The 12,239-nt window shown below is 37.0% G+C and overlaps 1 protein-coding gene across 3 annotated transcripts in view; it reads left to right on the forward strand.

Moving 5' to 3' along the window:
- RASA3 (RAS p21 protein activator 3) overlaps positions 1-12,239 on the forward strand; it is a 270,976-nt gene that overhangs the window by 241,734 nt on the left and 17,003 nt on the right. For all 3 annotated transcript variants that reach the window (XM_005295914.5, XM_005295912.3, XM_065580990.1), the window contains 9 exons: positions 3,371-3,475; positions 4,047-4,203; positions 5,041-5,189; positions 6,640-6,754; positions 7,611-7,685; positions 8,321-8,444; positions 9,593-9,699; positions 10,919-10,996; positions 11,996-12,073. In XM_005295914.5, coding sequence (XP_005295971.1) covers positions 3,371-3,475; positions 4,047-4,203; positions 5,041-5,189; positions 6,640-6,754; positions 7,611-7,685; positions 8,321-8,444; positions 9,593-9,699; positions 10,919-10,996; positions 11,996-12,073 — 988 coding nt within the window. The remainder of the gene's footprint in view (positions 1-3,370; positions 3,476-4,046; positions 4,204-5,040; positions 5,190-6,639; positions 6,755-7,610; positions 7,686-8,320; positions 8,445-9,592; positions 9,700-10,918; positions 10,997-11,995; positions 12,074-12,239) is intronic.

Below are 12,239 nucleotides of genomic sequence, written 5' to 3' on the forward strand. Positions count from 1 at the left end.
CGAGGGTATTTATTTCCATCTCTGTCCCCGACCTCACCCCAATCATGTATTTTACATTAATCTACAGCCATTTCTTCTCTGAACATTTTTACTTCCATGGACTATATATGGGATTAAGTCCCCTGTACATTTTTTTCTAACAACAAAAGTTCTCATTTTCAGTGGTTGTAGGAAGTGGCAGGCCAGGGTATATCATTACATTAGTACCAGATGTTCCTTTTACATGCAGTTTTTCTTTTCTTTTTTTCTTCCTGTGAATAGAGGAACATTTTCTTAGCTGTGGGGCCCTCAGATTGGTTATTGTAGTCATAGTTGATAACAGATTGACCACTTCTAAAATTGTACCTTCCGTATTTTGCTTTTTTAAACAGCAGAACTAGGCTTTGGAAACGGGGGTGGTGGTGGTGGTGATTTACTAATTCACTGCCTTACTACATCTTTCATACTCTAGGTACACAAATATACAAAATTTAAAAACTTTGCTTGCAATAAATACAAGGCCTTGTCTAGAATGTAGCAAATGGAACCTGAATTGTGCTTCTAGCCACCTCCTCCCTTCCTTTCCCTAAAGTCTGAAGCAAAACTGCACTGAATTATAATCCATAACAAATGTATTTGGTGCCAGTTTTCCTCTCTTGAAAGTGTGTGTTTGTGCATGTGTCATATTAGGAAGTTGCATTTATGGTGGGCATCTTCTCAGAATCCAGTTATATCCGGAACCAGAGGACACGTCATTTCCAATAAATGGCTTGTTAAATCAAGGTTTGGCCATGTGTAAATAGTGATTCGTCCATCCCTTCCTTAACTTGGTTTTGACAATCTGTATTGCTCTATTAGTGTTAGCGCAGCAGCAGTGCTCAGGCTCCTGCCAGATCAGAGTCCTATTGTGCCAGGGTGAGAGAGGGCAAAAAACAAAACAAAAAAACAACCAGAGTTGAAAACTTTTTTCCCTCCCCCCCCCCAAACATTTTTCAGAAAATTTCAACTAGCTCGGGCCGACTCACAGTACAAGCCAGTGCCTGCCCAAAAAATTTGAATCTAAATTGAGATGAGATGGAACAAGTTGATACAAGTAACCCATGCAACTTAGTGCCACAAGATATTATTGAGAGGATTAAAAATGCATTAGAGATTTATGATATAAACTTCTGTTACACTAGTTAGAATAAACTTTTATAAGGATTATCAAGCCCCAGGCTTCAAGGCATGCCAACCACCTACTATGTGGAACTAGGAAGAAACCTTCCACAAGGGCATGTCATTGCAAAATTGTTCATAATGGGTGACTTTACACCACCTGCTTTATCATGTGGTACTCGTTCCTGTTGAAGATAGAATACCAAGCTAAATGTTGTATTGTATATCCAGTATGATAATTTCTATGTCTGTGGAACATGCAATGGACGTTTAAAACTCTCTGGTTCCTTATTTATTTTAAAACCTGTTTTTTCCATATATTTATAGTACAAGTCTTACTGTTCTTCCCCTATATCTCTGTGTCGGACTATTTTTAATCCCGCTTCCACTATTATATCAGTGAGGCCTGCGGGATTCCAGTCCCATGCAGGGCTCTACCTTATACCAGTGTTTCCCAAAGCAAGAGGCACTCTCTCTCCTCTTCCACACCCCCAGCAAAACTGTTTTTCTTCAGCATATCAGCTTCCATTTTAAAAATAAAAAGTAAGTCTCTGTTGCAAAGGAAACCTTTAAAGTGTGACGTAACTTGTGCAGAGACAGCTGCCTGAGTTTGTAGAGAACCTGGAGCAATACTGTCTCATTCATCTCACTTGCTGCTAGCTCAAATGCCAGTAGTTATACTCTAAATTTCAATATCGTTAACCCTTTCGCAGCATATGTATGAAAAGAGAGAAAATAGAATAGAGATTTATACCGGAATTTCCCAAGGATGAGGGAAGTGGGCATGGAAGAGGTATAACCCTTTGACTATACATAGTGGGACAGCAGGGAGTATGATAGGGTTCATTTTCCTGAAGGAAGGCATGGTTTCAAGTTTGGGAATCGCTGCAATACACAATCTCTCCCTTTTTGACTAGAACATCACCCCCACAGGCCAATGGTTGCTTTGTGCTAGTAAACACTCATAGCAATGACTGGGATGCTTTCCAACAGCACCAAGATTACTGTATGCACACATATATAGGATGATCATCTTCTCATTTTGTTGAAATAGCAGTGTATTGTCACTGAAGTGGTAAATATAGAGCAGTCGTTCTCAACCAGGGGTACATGTACCCGTGGGGGTACTCAGAGAACTTGCCGGGGGTATATCAACTCATCTTGATATTTGCCTAGTTTTACAACAGGCTATGTAAAAAGCACTAGCAAAGTCCGTACAAACTAAAATTTCATAGGCAATGATTTGTTTATACTGCTCTGTATAGTATACACTGAAATTTAAGTACAATATTTATATTCCAATTGATTTATTTTATAATTATATGGTAAAAATGAAAAAGTAAGCAATTTGTCAGTAATAGCATGCTGTGACACTTTTGTATTTTTATGTCTAATTTTGTAAGTTTTTAAGTGAGTGAAACTTGGGAGTAAACAAGACAAATCAGTCTCTTGAAAGGGATACAGTAGTCTGGAAAGGTTGAGAGCCAATGTCATAGAGAGTAAATATCTGTCCGTAAACTACCAGCAGAAGGGTTAAACTTGAAAACCATGACAGGGAACCAATAAGTTAAACCCTAAAACAACAAATGCATGGTAACTACTGACCGATAGCTAGTGAGTGATTTATAGTGAGGTGTTTGGGTATCTGGGATGAACACTGTAATGCTGAGCCCCTGTGTTTAACAGGAGAATTACTGTATCCAAATGGGGGGTATCATTGGTGTTTTGAATTGATCCTTTTTTGTTTAGGCCAGACTCCCTGGCACATCCTGTGTGAGTAACCGGCCAAAAATAAAAGGGTTACAGTATCTGAGTTAGAAAAACCAAAATTGGAAATAGTGTGGCTTGGGAACAGAAAAGTAAGCAGTTTTAATTATAGTGCTTTATCCCAGAACTGTGTGTTTTGACATCCCAGCAGTGGATCTGCACCTGTGAATTGGAAACATTTCAGCTGCTTTTAAAAGTGTAAATTCTTGTGAACAAAACGGATGAGGGAAGGGTATTCTAGGTTTCTGTCCACTGACTTGTACAGTTATGAATTAGCAGATTCCAACAGTGTAAGCTCCTCTTTGACTCCTTGGAAACCAATACAGTATGTTTGGAAACATACTTTTCTGACTCATACATAATGGATGAAAAATGAAATTAAAAAAAAGAGAAAAATGGCTCTTTTGTTTTTTTCTTATATTTTCAATATGAGTTTCTTTTGAGTTTTGGTTTTGTTGTATTACAGAGTAGACCTTTGGAATGCCAGCAACTTGAAGTTTGGAGATGAGTTTCTAGGAGAGCTAAGACTTCCTTTAAAATGTCTCCGACAATCCAGCTCTTATGAAGCATGGTACTTGCTATTTATTTTTCTTTGTCATAAAAGAAAAGGTATTGTTTTTAGTACTGTACATATATTTTTATTACAAAACCATAACAGTAACTACTGTTGGGTAACAAAGTTTAAATGCATTTAACTTCCATCTAGTTTCCCACACAAAAAACCTAAGCCAAAATCTTCAATTACCAAACTATCAAAACAAAGATATTGAAATATGTGAAGCATTGTTTTGATGGCATAGTTGTTGAAAAATTTGGCTTTTTTTTTATGTGCGTGCAAATTAGGTGGGAGTTCTAATGCATTTAACTTTGATGTTATGCATTGCAATTCTGCAGGAATGCCATACTTTTATTACTGTATGGGATTTTATATTATCTTAAGTACACAACACTTTATGATCAGAACTTTCCCTAGTAAAGCTGATGCAAAAGGAACTGGTGCGCAGCTTTGGAAACCTAATTCAGAACATCAGAAAGTCAATACGTTTACGAGTGTTGTGTGTGTACCTACATATTATATATGTTCATGTATAGCTTAAGAGCTTTTTTTCTGTTTCAAGACCAACTATTTTTTTGCCTGCCAGGTATTTCCTGCAGCCCAGAGATAATGGCAACAAGCCATTGAAGCCAGATGACCTTGGTTCCTTAAGGTTAAATGTGGTTTACACTGAGGACCATGTTTTTTCCTCAGACTATTACAGCCCACTTAGAGACCTCCTGTTAAAATCTGCAGATGTTGAGGTAATTTATTTGCTGCTGCTTGTTGTTTACCTGCTGATTATCCTCAAAGCCCCCATAAATATTTGTCATTTTACAAGTGAGGTTATAGAACTGAAGTTGCCAGAGATCTCAGCTGATCCTTTTTTTTTTTGTACTTGAGACTTTTATGAAGCTGTATATCCCTTGTGCTTGTTTTTGTCCGTGCAGAAAAGATCTGTATCTGCACGCACTGATGGTAAGTACAGACACACCCAGCTACAACAGTGGTTATGAGAACCCACATGTATTCCTCAACTGTCTAATCCTACATTTGTATGCAAAATAAACTTGTTGGGTTTGATCAGTTGGCTTTCTTCTGCTGGTAAAGAAATGATTTACCTGCATTTATGTAGAAAAAATGTTTTTTGTTTTTGTGTGCATACTAATCCTAAAATGTGAAATGGGATGGGCTATGTTTGAGATCAAAGCATCCAAAATGCTTTTAGTTGTTGTACTAGACCATTTGTTTCCCTAAAGAGAACTGTATTTAACTTCTTTGATAGTGGCTTAAAAAATACAGCAAAAAGTACAGGTTTTTATGTCCAGTATTTCGCAAGCAGCTGCGATATTCATTGAAACCAGATATTAACAATGGGAAAACAAACACTGCATTGTCATGGTTTTTAAATTGCTGCCCTCTTGTGATCAAAACTTATAATTGGCAGACAAAGTGGAAATTGAGACCCAGCCATCTCACAGGTGATGGGGCACAGCAAAATAGTATGTGTGGTACTGTGTGAAGAAAAAGAAACTAGTGTTAATAAGTGGTGATTACTTTAGATACACGTCTCAAAGTTTTTGCTTCTCTCTGTTGTTCAGCCTGTTTCAGCATCTGCTGCACATGTGTTGGGTGAAGTTTGCAGAGAAAAACAGGAAGCAGCCATACCTCTGGTTAGACTTTTTTTACACTATGGCAAAATTGTGCCTTTCATCAGTGCAATTGCAAATGCTGAAGTGAAGAGAACTCAGTAAGTACCAAGGAACCACTAATTTTTAAATAAAATTTCAGATGTTGCTATAACGTCATGCTCAATTTATGGAATTGCAATGGCTTTTTTAAAAAGTAATCATTATTATTATTTAGTTCCTCTACTGTGATTCCTGAAATTATTTGTATACTTTAACTCGCGGGTGCAAAAAGCCCAGTGAACAACAGATTGCAAATCTGATGTATACGCTAATGGCTGTTTGCAAAATTAAGAACCAGTATGCGTGCATACACTGGTTAACTGGTCTATTTATTTATTTTTAAAGACTATTTCAGTTTCTGTGTGCATGCTTCCTTTTAGAGGGTCAGTATACCAATATTGAAAAAAACAGTTGAGCAAAAGGGCCCTGCAAGTTGGACTCCGGTTTGGGAATGGCCTTTGTGGGTTTCCTTCATACATGATTTAACTCTTGCTGGCCAACCGTATATCATCATTAAAAACAGCATATCCGTGGGTGATGAAAAGCAGGAGAGATGTGAGAAAGCCACATAGGGAGAGAGTGAGTGAGAATGTCATTCCAATAATAGATACAAATAACTCTATCTAGATTAATATTGACTAAAGAGAGCAATACTATGCCACGCCTAGGAAGTTTGACATAATAATGTGGCATGTTTCTCAGTAAGATTGATTTGAAAATATGTAAAACGCACATTTCTGGAGGTCATTCACAAACCTAGAGGCTGTAATCATGCAAATATAAGGTTAACAAATGCTACGGTCACTCATCTGCAGCTTTTTATGTCCCCAGTCCTGCAAAGAGAATTGTGCAGGTGGCTCCCCACTGAAGCAAGTGTGGGGCTGTGTAGGCTCAAGGGTCCACTCGCACGGTTCTGTTTGCAGGATTGGGGCCTACATAGTGCATAACATACAGTATTCCATCAAACATGGTACTGTAGTTCAGCCACAAAAGGTCACTTAGGTCATACAATCTTATTAATCACCCCAAATATGCCTTTTGTTAGAGTAGTTAGCAGATGGAATCCAGTGCCCAATATAGTCATGAGACTGAAATGGCTGCCTCCCAAGTTCTTGCTGGGCAGTAGTGCATGAAAGCACAGACATTTTTCACGGTTTTTCCATTAGGTTGTAAGCTCCTTGCGGCAGGGTCTATGTCTCAGCATGTGTTTGTGCAGTGCTCAGTGTAGTGGAACTCCTGTGCACTACTGTAATAAAAATTATGAAGAACCCCCGCAAATTCTCAAACCTTCTAACAACCTTATGTTGATTACTGTTGTTTTTCTATGATAAGCTAGAGATGCACTAAACCTTATACAATGCATTTCATGGCAGCCCTTAGGCAAGGATCAAGGGGAATATTCGTGTGTGCATTCAAAAACAGCTTTTCATCATTCAGTTGCTGCTTTTATTTCCACATGTTAGTGATTTATTACAAAAGACTAAATTATAGAAAATTGTTCCCTTCCAGAGACCCCAACACCATTTTCAGAGGAAATTCATTAACTTCCAAGTGCATTGATGAGACCATGAAACTGGCAGGGATGCATTATCTTCAGGTTACACTAAAGCCAATTATAGATGAGGTAAGAGCAGATTCAGAACACAATTTCAACCTAACGGGCCTTTTAGGATCAGACATTGTTGATGTTTTGCCCCTTAAGATTGCTTTGCAGGACTAATGTTGAGCTTGTATTTAAATGAAAACCCGTGTGGTTCTCATTACCCATTGAGTCACCAGTTCATGAACAGTGGACTTTCATTAAAGAAAAATAAAAAGTTTCCATGTGAACTGTGTCTAAAATAAGCCTCTTGTCTTTTAAAATAAGTCATTTAGGTTCTGGAAAATGGTTAAAAACAAAATAAAAGCCTAAGAAAATAAAAACTGTGCACAGCAGAAAACATTGGTCATAAATGACACATTTCATCCTGTCACTTTAAATGAATATGATTATTCCTAGATAACTGCATATGTGACAGCTGGCAATGTGGTGATGCTTTATTATCTCTCTAGTCCAGTATGGCTCTTCTTTTTTTTTTCCCCAGAACCATAATTGAGCAACAATTTCAGACCACAGATTTCCTTTAAGTGATTCAGCACTATCGTACCTAAACACTTACTATGATGTCTCATCAGGAAATACTGTTTTTCCTAAAAATAGTTTTAAGTACTATCTGTTTGGAACAAGAAATGTTTTCTTAAATGATGACCTTGTTTGGGAGGACCTGGTGAAAACATCATCCTTTTAGGTGCAGGATATTGCCGAAATATAGAATGTAACATTTTGGAAAAATTCAAAATCTTGACGAGCTGACGAGTGATGTCTTGTCAGAAGACAAAATACTTTACCCAAGAAAGCTAGCAGCCTAAATCCTTTATATTAAGACTTCTTCCACCTGAAGATACGCCAGTGTACTAATTCTTCATCATGTTCTTTCTAGATCTGCCAGCTCCACAAATCTTGTGAAATTGATCCTGTGAAGTTAAAAGATGTTGAAAACCTGGAAAATAACAGGGTAGGCAATCAGATTTGAAATTGAAAACAAAATCTCTAATTATATTGAGTATTTTGTCTCCCTTACTGAGGTCCCTGAACCTCATTTGGTGTTGTAAATTAAGCTTTCATATGTTAGTAGCCACTGGAAGCCTTCTTAACCTCGTAGAAATGTGTGTGATTTTTTTTTTTAACATCAGCTTCATGTTTAGTTGTATAGCATAGTACTGAAATGTGATGTTGTCTATTAAATGTAAAATAGGCAAGGAAGAATAGGATTTGTTTTCAATCGACTACATAAATATCCAGTATAATAGAAATGAGGACTCCTTAGCCAATTGTTTTGTAGAAGAAATAATGCTCTTTTTGGAATGAGGTCTAAATTTTTTTATTTTATCTTTTTTTTTATTTTTATTTTTTGGTAGAAAAAGACACTGTGCTTTCAGCTTTGTGCTTAGAAATACACCTCGCCAAAGAGTAGGGTATCCATTGAATCTGGAACTGTGGCTTTTTTATATCTTATAATTTATTGCAAAAATAATCTACTGTAGATGCCATTAGAGAAAGTGTAGTAGCCTTGTTTTCCATTGAAGAGAAATGGTGCATTTAAAACCAAACAAAACAAAAATAAATTTAACATGTTGCTAAATGTTTCAGGAAAATCTGAGGCAGTATGTTGACCGCATTTTTACTGTCATTACGAAATCTGGGGTGAGCTGTCCTACAGTGATGTGCGATATTTTCTTTTCACTGAGAGAGTCCGCTGCCAAACGTTTTCAAGGTGAGTTGCTGTATGTCTTTTTAATTTCTTGTTTGTTAAATCATTTTGAAGTATATAATTTTTATCATCTACGAATTTACATTATCAGAGTTGCAGGTGTAGAGGTTAAAAGTATATTTCAGATTAGAAGCTATTTATGAAGTGTATATCTATACTGTGTTTACCTCAGCTCTTCCGTAAAATTTGTTCTACTCTTCTATCATGTCACTTTCAGAGTAATGGCATTGAGGGGGTTCAAATTTATATATCAGTGATTTCTGATTGCTAGTCTGCAAACTCATTATCAAATCTCATTTTTTTTCGACCCATGCATTAGCCTGTAATAAAAGCCAAATTATAAATTATTGACACCTATGCAAGGCCATTGCCTTCAGTGGGTTAGCATAGCTATAACTGAGTAGAACTCAGTAAAATTTGTTGCAGATACACAAGAAGTAGTAGAATCTGTTTCACTTCTTAGCTGCATTGACTCTGCCAAAGTAAAAAGCAATTTAAAAAAGACCCAATCAACCAACAACAATCAATTTTTTTGTCACTAAAATAAGCAGATCTGACTCTTCAGACACACAAGGAGCAGATCAGTTGAGTAAGATGATGCCATTTTATAGTCACTTTGAGAATAGAAAATCTCAGAACAGAATTCCATTGATCTCCATATTGTGTTCCTTATCCATTCAATTTATAATAATTATTGTAAGAATTACTATTTGTTACTTCTTTTACAGTAGTGCCCGGGGGCCCTAATGAATCAGGGCCCTTTTGTGCTAGGTGCTATAGATAAATGGTGAGAATCAGTGTCCTTCATAATCCGTGTAAATGAATCGTATGTTCCAGTTGAGTACCAAAATCTGATATACAAACTAAGCATTTCCTGCACAATGAGACTTTGTGGAGCTCCCTACACAGTTTTGTTCTGTTTTAATGGGGCTAGGTCTCACCTGGATATTTTCATTACTTTATCAATAGCTAATATTTGGCTCCAAATGACCTCCATTATCTCATTCGCCCATAACTCGTGAATATGTGAACCTCCAGCACAGGGCTGAATTAACTATCAGAAGGTATTTTGACAGTTTTATCTGTACTGAAGATGCTCTTTAAAGTATTGTTTGTTGGAATAATGAATGGAATGGTTTCTCTTGTTACAGGTGACCCAGATGTACGGTATACAGCTGTAAGCAGTTTCATTTTCCTGAGATTCTTTGCTCCTGCAATTCTTTCTCCAAATCTCTTTCAGCTTACACCACACCACCCAGTAAGTACTGTATCAATCTATCTAGGTTCATATGTGGCCCATCACCATAGTATGAGCGCCTATCAAGTGTTGTTGTTTTTTAAATCTATCTTCTCAACACATAGGAGAAATAGCTTGATGGTTCTTGTCTGCTTTTTGTGGTAGCAGATGTGTTAGGTGACTGTGTTTGTGAAGAACTTAGACTCCCACCCCCCTTGATAAGCTGAAGTGAATTTTACATTTAGTTTTGAAATTGAGCCTTGTGGTAATTCTCATCCCTCTCTCTCAGGGAGGAAGTTCTGTAGTCTAGGTCCTGCTCCTATGAAAGTTCTGTCTCAAACACTCACGAGACTCCCCCTACTGGTCAACAGTTTCATTGTCCAGCTGGGTAATGCATACAAGCTTGTGTTCTTTGCTAGTGCTCAGCGCTATCAAAGAGAAGATTTGCGTGTGGAATTACCTATTCATATGGGGCCCAGCATGCTGTGAAGTGTTACATAAACCGGAATTGTATCGCCTCATTCTTTTCTTGTACAAAGTTATATGCAGTAATAGGGGTTTCAGCTGCAATAACTTTGTTAAAAACGTTTTAATTGCCTTAAAAATTAAACAGATTTTGTTTACATGTTAAAATGTTCTCCCATTCCTAAATAAGTGAATTTTTAAAAAATGGTCATATCAGTGACTCCTCCCTGGGATAAAAAGTGCCTTCTGGTGGTCAGAGGTGACTTTGAGGAATAAGTTGTTAAAGATTCCACTAAAAAGGGTACAGCATAATTTTTAAATGGGTTGAATATTACTGTGGCCTCTTGACCAAATTCCCTCTCTTAAGTAAACAAGTCAAAGGCACTGCAAGCTATTCTAGAGACTGTAGTAGCTGCTCCATTTTAATTGGCTTCATTACTTCAAAACCCTTTGGAGACCCTTTGAATAATAAATGTGTTGCCCAAAATCTAAACTCTTAAATTTTAGTATAGAAAATAGTCTTCAAGCATTCACTTACAAAATGAAGCAAGGATTCTTTCTCACTTGCTCTCCAGAAACAAGGGCAAGAAAGTAGTCATAACAAAGTCTGTCATGCTTCTTAAGGCAGCAGCTTTCTTTCTATAAAGTGTGAGTTTTTAAAATTTTACATTGATTGTTGGTATGGGTGAAATAGAGAACAGCAAATGTGGGTAGTGCTCTGTCCCGTGTTTTAAACATCAGGAATATGTAACACCACTGTTCTCCCCCTTCATAGGATCCTCAGACGTCTAGAACATTGACACTTATCTCTAAGACCATACAAACATTGGGCAGCTTATCAAAATCTAAATCTGTAAGTGTTTTGTTTTATTTCTTATTTTGTGGGTTATGTTGGCAAAATGTTGCTCTTTATTTCCTTTTTAAAAGCAGTTTGTCGCTTTATTATTGTAATTAAATGTTTGGAATGGCTATATAATACCATATACAAACCAGTCAGTGGTAAGCAATGCTAGAGTAACTGAATTTATAACCTGCCTGTTAATTGATGCCAAACGTTTTCTTTGTTTGAATTACATTTTTAATAAAGTGTGACGTGGTCTCAGGGCTCTGGGGCTTTTTGTGAAGTCTTTTTGAAAAAATGCAGCATTGAAAGATGCCAGCACCTGGAGAATGAAGTTCTGAGCTTATATACATGGTAGCAGCCCTGCTGTATTTTCTATGCTGCCTCAGCAAAGTATTTGAAGCCTGATCTAGATCTAGAGGAACCACTTCTAAGGGTGAGGGATAGTGCACTTCTCATGCCATTTCAGCTCTCAGCCAATTAGTGATGATAGCTGGTAGTGGCTTTTTGATGTCCACTAGAAATTTGAAATGAGAATAATTTGAGCCAGTGGGCCACCAAAGAGTTATCAGATGATAACATGAGGCCACTGCTGAACTGGTCTGGATTCACACCAGCAACCTGCGAGTGAGCCTGTATCCCATTTACAAATCTCTTGACCCCATTCAATTCCTTGTCTCTTATTGTTTTTGTCATATTGTTTTGGGAGCATGACTTTAAAAAAATAGCTTGAAACTTTTACAGGATGTTATAGTAAATATATTGAATTGAAGATTTGGAACTCATTTCTGCTAATCCACATTTTTGTAATAGAAATTATTTTAGTCTGAGAGCTTTCTCGATAGTACTTCTTAGTACAGCCAAACAACCTGAAGTAGCTTTTTGCAGATAGGGAAATTGGTGGTGGTTTGAGTAGGGAAACGCTAATTTTCTGAGTCTGTTGATGTTAAGGTTTTAGGTACAAGTTGTACTGGAAGACACACAAATATTGGTTGGTTGTTTGCATTTCAGGCCAGCTTCAAGGAATCTTACATGGCAACTTTTTATGACTATTTTAATGAGCAGAAATATGCAGATGCAGTAAAAAATGTAAGTAACTAGCCAATGCATCGAATACATATTATACTTATTGAAGCTGATGTTTAGAATCATATAAGTAGTGTAATATTTACACAACACCAAACACTCTTAAGAAAAAGCAGATTCAGTTGCAGTAGTACTCAAGAAATATGCAGTGAATATAGTGCACATAAAA

This window comes from Chrysemys picta, chromosome 1 (genome assembly GCF_011386835.1).
Source record: "Chrysemys picta bellii isolate R12L10 chromosome 1, ASM1138683v2, whole genome shotgun sequence".
Classification (NCBI taxonomy): domain Eukaryota; kingdom Metazoa; phylum Chordata; order Testudines; family Emydidae; genus Chrysemys; species Chrysemys picta.